The sequence below is a fragment of the Rhinichthys klamathensis genome, unplaced genomic scaffold, assembly GCF_029890125.1.
Source record: "Rhinichthys klamathensis goyatoka isolate OS25496 unplaced genomic scaffold, OSU_Roscu_1.1 h1tg000232l_1, whole genome shotgun sequence".
Lineage (NCBI taxonomy): Eukaryota > Metazoa > Chordata > Actinopteri > Cypriniformes > Leuciscidae > Rhinichthys > Rhinichthys klamathensis.
The window spans coordinates 1,372,154-1,381,916 of NW_026606756.1; the positions used below are offsets into that span (position 1 = coordinate 1,372,154).

The 9,763-nt window shown below is 41.5% G+C and overlaps 1 protein-coding gene across 1 annotated transcript; it reads right to left on the bottom strand.

Moving 5' to 3' along the window:
• Nucleotides 1–2,251: 2,251 nt before the first annotated feature.
• Nucleotides 2,252–4,100, bottom strand: agrp (agouti related neuropeptide). Its single transcript, XM_056265323.1, has 4 exons — nt 4,054–4,100; nt 3,725–3,896; nt 3,142–3,221; nt 2,252–2,751 (listed from the first exon to the last, which is right to left on the bottom strand). Exons 2-4 carry the CDS (start codon nt 3,837–3,839, stop codon nt 2,569–2,571), a joined length of 378 nt encoding a protein of 125 aa, XP_056121298.1. The 5' UTR covers nt 3,840–3,896; nt 4,054–4,100; the 3' UTR covers nt 2,252–2,568.
• Nucleotides 4,101–9,763: the final 5,663 nt, after the last annotated feature.

Sequence of the window (9,763 nt, forward strand, 5' to 3'; positions counted from 1 at the left end):
TCATTGTTTTCATAAATTTGCATTTTTTTTTTGTAGTTTAGACGTAGACAATAGCAGTATCGTTTTTAAAATCTTGCACTTTGAAACCTGTATTAAAAAGTATACATTTACAGGCCCTCAAAACGCCATTTTCGTTTAACCCTCAGGTGCTCTTCATTTAGGTGCACCTTTTGTTATCTTCCCGGTCAGAAGTGACCAGACACCTAAAAATGAAAAAGTAAAACCCAGTAAAACCAATGCAATTTATTTTTGTTCTATAATTTTTTTTTTTTTTGAGAGAATTTGAAGTTACTTATTAATATTTATGGAATATTTATGGTCCATTTTTGCCATTGAAAATAATACAAAACATTTTTTTTCTAATTTTTAAAAATATTTCTTCAATTATTGCAGTATTTCAGATTAATATAGAGACTAGGCCTTTTAAATCCATTTCTTTGAAGTCAGATTAGCGCCATCTGTTGATAGAAAATTAAATAAAACATGTCATTGTGTTGAAACATGCTGTTACCACTAGATGCCTGTTTAGCTATCTATGGAGAGGCTTGCGAATTCTCTAGTTGTTTTGCTACCAAATTACTTACTTTTAAGATGTGATTTGAATGTATTTTTTTTAGAAATTCTTAAATAATACTTTTTTGCCAAGGTTTATAAAAAAAAAAATAAGTTTGATGTGAAGTGTACACGTTTTTGCATTATTACGGTCAAACCTGAATAGCCTAAAGCATTTTGTTACAGGTAACATTACAATTCAATAAAAAAATAACAAAAATAAACAGTAATGCTTTATCAAAGCTTATTATTATTTATATTGTTATGCTTTATTTTTTAAACATTATATGAATTATTATTTTAATAATTTTAATTATAATTATATATATATATATATATATATATATATATATATATAAATTATAATTATTAATTATGTTATGTTTTTCACTATTGATGTTTTAGAGTTTCACCCCTTCATTGCTGAGCACATTGTTTTCTGCATTGTGGCCGATTTGTAGAGAATTTTTGTGTTTTTGTCAATTTCCCGTTCATCTGTCATTTTTGACTGAAGAGCACAAGTGTGACAAATTTTTGTATGACCACTTAGCCTGCCTTAATCATGCCTTAATTTTTTTCGTGTGTTCATATACCTAATGCCATAAAAGTCACAGTTTCGTAACATTCAGATGAAGCTGTGATTTTTAAAAATTCAAAACAGATTTTTTAAAATCACAATTCATTGGTGTGTGTGTGTACATTATAAAAGTGTGTGTGTGTGTGTGTGTGTGTGGGTGGGTGGGTCTGTTTTGCACTCTTGATGTTTTAGAGTGTCACCCCTTCATTGTTGAGCACTTTTTTCTGCATCGTGGCCGATTTGTAGATTGTACACACAAAAATTCTCTGAATTTGTGTGTTTTTGTCAATTTCCCATTCATTTCATATAGTCGGTCATTTTTGACCGAAGAGCACAAAAGGCACTTTTTTTTATGACCACTTAGCCTGCTCGGATCATGACCTCATTTTTTTTTTTTTTTTTCACATACCTAATGCCATAAAAGTCACCAATATGGCATGCATAAATAATACAACTTTTTTATTTATTTATAATTTTCCCGGATCCATGTGAACAGGGATCATTTTGACAACGTTGTCATCTATACACAAAAAACGCAAAGGAAAAACTTTTCCGCTTTTAGTGCATCATTGTTGTGTAAACAAAGTTTCCATGGTTTTTCATTGATTGATTAAGTTGTATCACCTGTTTCTTGTTTCTTTGATTGGTTTGGATATGTATTGAACCCGCTCACTTGCACTCACTCGTTGTCTGGTCCTGTTGTTGTTGAAATGTTTCATGGACTCACCTTCTTTGCTGAGAATGCTTTGAAAGAACTTACCTTTGTGTTTACTGTGTTTTGGGATTCCTGTTGGCTACGATAAATGAATTATGGAATTTGAAATATTACCTGTTTTCCTCACTTTTTTGGACAAACGATATCATGAGTTCCTTTTTTTGTGCTACTTACCGGTTCACCTTGTTTTGCAAAATACTCCTGCAACTTATTCTTTTGTGTTGGTGTGTTGTTGCACATGTGTTTTTTGGTAACCTTTTTTTAAAGCATGATAATTACTATTTCCCCTCAGTTTTTCTTCTGCCTCTCAGTGTATGTGTGCTGTACCTGTGCAGTTGTACATGGTTAAATTTTGATGTCAGGTGGTTTGATATTTTTTGTTGCTCTTTTAGTTAATACTATTTACATCTGCAATAAGAGTTTATTGAATGCATATATACAAAATATTACAGGCAATGAGTAGATATTTACCTTAAAATTGCAATAAAATTACACCTTAAACTGCAGCATTAAAAGTGTTAAGAGCAAATGTGCACTCTATACTTTGTGCAGCTTTCTTAACACATTATTAACCATTATATTTGGTCTATATTAAACTTCTCTGTGGATAGTGTATGGCTGTATGTTTGCACTATCCACATATACTGTACATGCTATAACTGTATAAACTGTAAACGTTAAGCCACCATTAGCCATTTCAGGGTAGAATTTGGCTCTATGCATATTAGTTTTTGCAGGTGTGGTCCATGCTACGGCAGTAACAGAAGGCTTTAAAGAAACGGCAGTAACACGTATCGCAGGGGTTGCAGCAGGGCAGGTGGTGGCCCAGGCAGGACTGCTGATGAGGGATACAGCGGCTGGGGGAACGGGTGCCTCTTCTCTGAAGCCGTACAGCTTTACCCAGATCCTGTGGTTATGGCAATGAAACAAAAATACTTCAACACAGAGAAAAATGTTATAGTACTCAAACTTTTCAGACCAAGTTCCATGTTAAATTATATCAGAACATCCAAGTCATCACCTTAACCATTTAAACAATGCACTGCTACATAGGAATGTGGGCTATGCTTTAGAGTAAAAAAATAATAAAATTGTAAACAGAATTGTAAAAAGGACAGATATTAAAAGTAAAACATGAAAAAAAAAAAAACAGGACAATTTAAATAGAAGGAACTTTTTAAAATAATTTTAGCGCTGTCATTTGGCGTACCAAGTGGAGGCACATACCACTGGTGGTACATGTAAATTCTGTAAGTCACATGATATTAAATGTGAAAGCCAAATGTAAATTAACCACCTCATCATAGGATCCAAGGTCTTCTAGCAGTTTTTCTTCTGCAGAGTTTCTTTCAAGGTGCTCCAGTATAGGTAGTACGTCTGTGACATACAAAACACAAATGTGCCAAATAGAATTTTTTTTAAAGCAGTCCACTGTATCCAATTTGAAATTCATTCATTTAACACTTAAATGTTAACTGGGATTTACACAATGAAGTACTGAGAATTTTTGCAGAAATCTTTTATACTCCCCATACTGATCAAAATGTTAAGATAATATCCAGACAAAATAGTGTCCACTTTAAGAACTAAAATTATTTTCTTTATCAAAACACATTAAATATATACACATACATGTATAAAACATAATACGTTTGGACAAACCTACCACTTATTTATTATAAGTATTTTTAACATCTTAGAATAAAAAATAAAAAGTCTGGTAAAATATCCCATATAAGATATGTGTGAACATTTGTAGTGTATGAAATCACTTTAAAATGTAAACAATAACAACAAAAATCTTAATCTCTGAAAAGATCAATAGAAAAAGATACACACCACGTTTTTTTTGGAAAATAACATCAGTCTAGAAACCTTACCTGTGTCAGAAAGAGCAAAAGAGTGTTCACTACGTCTTAGGTTCGGATGTGATGCCATCACCATAACATTTATCAAAAACCAGCTGAAGATGGCTGTGTTCAGCATCATAATCATTTAAACTCAAAAACAAGATGAACTTCAGCCACACTTTTAGTGATCTGGTTGTATTCACTAAAAAAAGGAGAGAGCAGTCAAGAAAATACAGATTGAAAAGTGTATATGTTTGTGAGCAAGTAGATGTGTATTTTTCTATTTGCACTATGTTTTTGCCCTACAGTATGTGTGTGGATCTATGTACGTTTGCACAAGTTATGTATGTTTGACCTACCTTCAGCGTTCCACGTCCCAGGCTGAGTGTCTGCACAAGACTCCTTGATTTATAAGGCTCCTTGAGGTGGGAGGTGAGGGACACATGGTGCTGATCAGTGGATGGAGGTGTGGTCTCTTATTACTGGCACAACCACTTAACTTCCACACAAACACACACATACTGTAAACCCACGCAGTCAGGAAAAAATAAACAAACAGAATATCCTGGATGATAGTGTCTGACGGAATATTACTGTAATATGTTAGAATAAAAAAATGCTGAAATATAAGAAAAAATGTAAGACCTATTTCAGATTTTAAAAATGTCAGTTCCCTTTCAAGGGAACTCGAGCTGCATCGAGACGCTGTGGGAACGCACCTGCGTGATTGCGTCGTGAAAGCATGTGTATAATCAGACCGCACTAGCCTCTGTGCCTTCAGCAAGCGCTCTCTGTATACTGTCCCTGTCTATTTATTGTTGTCTGTCATTGCAAGCACAATATTTCACAGAAAGATATATATATATATATATATATATATAATGGCGAGCAAGCAAGATTTTAAGCAGTGTGTTGTTCCCTGCCCCCGTTTTATCACGGGTGGGGACACACATCAGCTTTGTGTTGCTTTTTTGGGAGTGGAGCATGCTCAGTCAGTTCTCGAGGGGGCTGACTGTGAGCATTGCATGAAGCTGCGAGGACGCTCCGCTCCCGCCGGGCGTTCTTCGAGGAGGACGGTTCGGTGCGTGCTCCCCAGGGTGCGGACATCTTGGGGTTCGCAAATGGATCTGACAGTGGGGTTTGAGATGGGCCCAGCCCTATCTCAGCCTTCACCTGCCAGATGCAGTGCCTTATCTCAGGGAGAAGCACACGCTGCGGTTTCTTCTCCCCAGGATGAGGCACCAATGCTGTGATTATCCAGTTCTGAGGAATTGGATGTTGTCAGGATTGATGCAGGGGATTATGAGAGTTCAGCATCTCATACCCCTGTTGATGAGTTTATGGAGGTTGTGACTCACGCTGTTGCCAAATTAAATATTGACTGGCCAGCCGAGGACCAAGAGGAATATAAAAAGAAAAGTTTACTAGATGAAAGATATTTACCATCTAGGTCACAGCCTCTTCATCTGAGTTTGCTATTTTTTCCTAATCTCCACGCTGAGGTGTCGAGGTCGTGGAAGAATCCGGTTTCATATCGTGTTTTTAATCCACAAACATCTAATTACAGCAATGTTATGGGTATTAAAGACTAGGGTTATGTGACGATGCCTCAGGCTAAAGAGACGCGACGGAATTCAAGAATTGCGTCTTGGTGGCCCGGAGACGGCCAAATCAATAGGCCGGTCTATGGCAGCCCTGGTGGCCACGGAGCGACATTTATGGTTGAATTTATCTGATATGAATGATAGAGATCTGTTCTTTTGGACACTCCGCTTTCACCTTCGAGTCTATTCGGCGAAGCAGTAAACACTGGCGTCGATAGATTTCAGGAGGCGAAGAAGCAATCAGCGGCGTTCCAGAAGTTTCTTCCTCGCTGATCTAATGTCCCCGGGACTGCTGGGCGAAAGCAGTCTCGGCCGTCTACAAGCTCCTCGCAGCACAGAGTGCAGCAAAAACAAAACGTCGCCACTCGGGGTCCTCCACAATCAGGGGGGCCTGGGTTGCGGTCGCAGTCGAAGCCGGTTAGAGGCAGGCAAGATCTGAGGACAGTCATCGTCTCTAAGAAGGCTTTGACAAAGAAGAAGTCCTGACGCCGAGGCTATCAGACTTCTGATAGTGGTCCCCTCCGGGGAGAGACGGGTTCAAGAAACCGTTTCTCCTCGGCTCCCTCTGGGGGGCGACTCTATGAGGAGGGTCCCAGCGCTGCCAGTTCGGTTGTTCCCTGCCGGTTCGCCGCTTCAGGGCACCGAGGTGTCAGCGTCCCCAAATGATCCTCCGAGGAGGGTTGTAAAGCAGTCAGTTCGGTTGTTCCCTACCGGTTCGCCGCTTCAGGGCGCTGGGGTGCCTGCACATCTCAACGATCCTCCGAGAAGGGTTGTAGAACAGTCAATTCCGTTGTTCCCTGCTGGTTCGCCGCTTCAGGGCACCGAAGTGACTGTTCGACCAAATCCAGAGGCCAGTCTCGAAAGACTGGTTCCCTTAGTAGAATTTCTGGCAGCGTGGAAACTACTGCCAAATATATCTCATTGGGTCCTGCATACAATAGAAGAGGGTTACAGAATTCAGTTCGGTTCTCGTCCGCCCAGATTTCTAGGGGTCCTCCCCATGGTGGTGGACCCCAAGCAGGCTCTGGTTATGGAGCAGGAAGTACAGACTCTTCTACAAAAGGGGGCTATAGAAAGGGTTCCTCTTCCCAGCAGGGAGTCAGGGTTTTACAACCGTTATTTCATTGTTCCAAAAAAGGATGGGGGGTTGCGTCCTATTCTAGATCTGCACCATCTAAACCGCAGGGTTCAGAAACTCAAGTTCAAGATGCTTACACTAAAACAGATCGTGTCACAGATTCAGTCCGAGGACTGGTTTGTCACGATAGACTTGAAGGACGCTTATTTCCATATATCCATCCATCCTCATCACAGGAAGTTCCTGAGGTTTGCTTTCGAGGGCGAAGTGTACCAATATCGGGTTCTTCCGTTCGGCCTAGGTTTATCACCCCACACTTTTACGAAATGCATGGATGCAGCTCTGGCTCCCCTGAGACTCCAGGGCATACGCGTGTAGAGTTACATCGACGATTGGTTGATTTTAGCTCAGTCCAAGCAGATGGCAGTTTGGCATCGAGATGTCGTTCTGTCTCACATAAAGATGCTGGGGTTGAGGCTCAATGCCAAGAAGAGTGTGCTCCTCCCATCTCAGAGGACCACTTTTCTAGGTGTGGTATGGGATTCGACAACGATGCGGGCACAATTGTCACCAGCACGTATTACTTTGATTCTCTCAGCCGTAAACGGGGTAAAACTAGGCCAGTCACTCACTGTGAAACAGTTTCAGAGACTATTGGGTCTCATGGCAGCTGTGTCCAACATTATAACTTTTGGCCTCTTGTACATGAGACCCCTGCAGTGGTGGCTCAGGACCAAGGGGTTTTCTCCGAGGGGAAATCCGTTTCACATGATCAAGGTCACGCGGCGATGCCTACGTGCCTTAGTCATGTGGAACAAACCTTGGTTCCTCGCCCAAGGCCCAGTGCTGGGGGCTTCTTGTCGACGCGTAACGCTATCGATGGATGCTTCCCTCAGAGGTTGGGGGGCAATCCTAAGTGGTCGCTCGGCGAAAGGTCTATGGCAGGACCATTTACTCTCTTGGCACATAAATCGGCTAGAAATGATGGCGGTGTTTCAAGCACTCAAGCACTTCCTGGCAGACCTGAGAGGTCACCATGTGCTTGTCTGCACGGACAACACATTGGTGGTCTCGTATATTAACCATCAGGGGGGTCTGAGGTCACGTCACCTATGCAAAACTGGCTCATCAGATCCTCCTGTGGGCCCAAGGGAAATTACTGTCTCTCAGGGCAGTATATATTCCAGGGCATCTAAATCAGGGAGCGGATATTCTGTCGAGGCAGGGGCTGAGGCCCGGGGAATGGAGACTTCACCTCAAGGTGGTGAAGCTCCTTTGGTAGAATTTCGGCCAAGCTCAAGTCGACCTTTTCACATCGTCAGATACAACGCATTGTCCCATGTGTCTCACGCACTCAGCTCCTCTCGGGTTGGATGCAATGGTTCAGGTGTGGCCGAGGCGTGTACTCAGGTGTGCACTCTTTTTTCTCCGATATCCATGCTTCCGGGAGTTCTGGAGAGGGTTCGCCGGGAAGGGGCCCGTCTGTTATTAGTAGCCCCGCACTGGCCGGCCCAAGTTTGGTTCTCGGACCTGGTGTCCCTTCTAGACAGCTCTCCGATGGAGATTCCGATCAGGAGGAACCTACTGTCCCAAGCAGGGGGCACGATTTATCACCCTCGCCCGGAGTTCTGGAAACTGTGGGCTTGGCCCCTGAGGGGGCCCAGTTCATAGAATCAGGTCTCTCAACCGAGGTTGTTGATACCATACTCCAATCTAGAGCTCCCTCCATGAGAAGACTGTATGCACTGAAATGGAAACTGTTCTCTGCTTGGTGCAGAGAACGCCAACTAAATCCTGTTTACTGCCCTGTTGGTACAGTACTTGATTATCTGCAAGAACGTTTCTCTGCGGGGTTATCTCCTTCCACCTTGAAGGTGTATGTGGCGGCTATATCTGCTTACCACACTCCTCTAGGTGGTGCATCATTGGGGAGAGATGCTCTCATTACTCGTTTTCTTTGTGGCACCCTGAGGCTGAGGCCTGCACTACGCGCAATAGAGCACCAGCTTGGGATTTGGCCATTGTATTGGAAGGCCTGGCTTTGGCTCCCTTCAAGCCCATTGAAGAGGTTTCAGAAAAGTTCCTTACACTAAAACCTTTATTTCTCATTGCTATCAGGAGAATTGGATATTTGCAAGCCTTGTCGGTTGTTCCTTCGTGCCTAGAATTTGCACCTGGAATGGCGAAAGCCTTTCTTCACCCTAGGCCTAAGGTCCCTACTAATGTTGCGGGCCCAATAGTGCTGCAGGCCTTCTGTCCTCCACCTTTTAACCCTCTGGGGTCGGCCGTCGCGCCGGCCTCGATTTTTTCCTTATCAGTGCAAAAGAGAATCAAATTACTCTGTTGATTTTGATCTTACATATAAGTGTTGTACATCATTAAATCCTGTTAAGTGTCTATTTTTTTGTGGATACTCACAATAAAAACAAAGTGTTGTGCTTTTCGTCAAATAATGAAAAATAAACATGATGCGCGTTTTGCCTTCTCTCTGTCAGTGAGGTCCATTCTGAAACGCGTCCAAAAAATAACTGTAACTCAGTCAATACTTGTCACAGAGATACGAGAGATTTCTCTTTATGAAGCTGAAATTCTCTTCTTTTAAATTAAGTAATTTATTTTAAAAAAAAATTGTTTTCCAGTTTATGTAATCCGTTTGAAACCAAGGAGAGGTACAGTTTTTTCGTTCTCCCTTCATTATCTTTAATGAGCTGAGACCGCCAAGCCCCCAGAGCTTTTCACATGGTAAATAGGCGATCTATGCATCGCACACGTCCCCCGATCAATGCCATAACAACACGAAGATTGTTCATCAGATTCACTGATAGTTCATCGCGTTTTGAGGATGGCACGCACTCCTTCAGATGATTCTGGACAGCGGGGACGAATTCACCTTTTCCTCACAGGAATTTGAAACTCGGACGACGAACGGCTGCATTTTGAAGAACGAATTGACCCCGCCGATGATACAAGCTCGGAGTAAGTTGTTTAGTGTTATATAATTCCTTTTCTGATCATAGAGTTTTGGCTAGCTTTTGACATAGGAAAGATTACCTCACAATCACAATATCTCTAACATTCGTGTAGGCCTATACGCTCGTGTAAACTTTTTAAATGTGATATTAGCCTACTACATATAGGTTATATAACGTGATTGAGAGAAATATGTTTCAGCCTCCGGTAGGGATGGGACGAAATATCGTTTGACAAAATATCGCGATACAAAACGTGACGAAACGCATCGAGGTCGAAAAAAAATGGATCGCGAAATAAAGATAGATGGCACTGCTGCATGATTTGCGTAGTATATAAATAATTTAGTGTATTATATGTGTGTGTGTATGTATATGGGGCAGACATACAGTCTATGGTGGGAGGCTGGCAGCACCA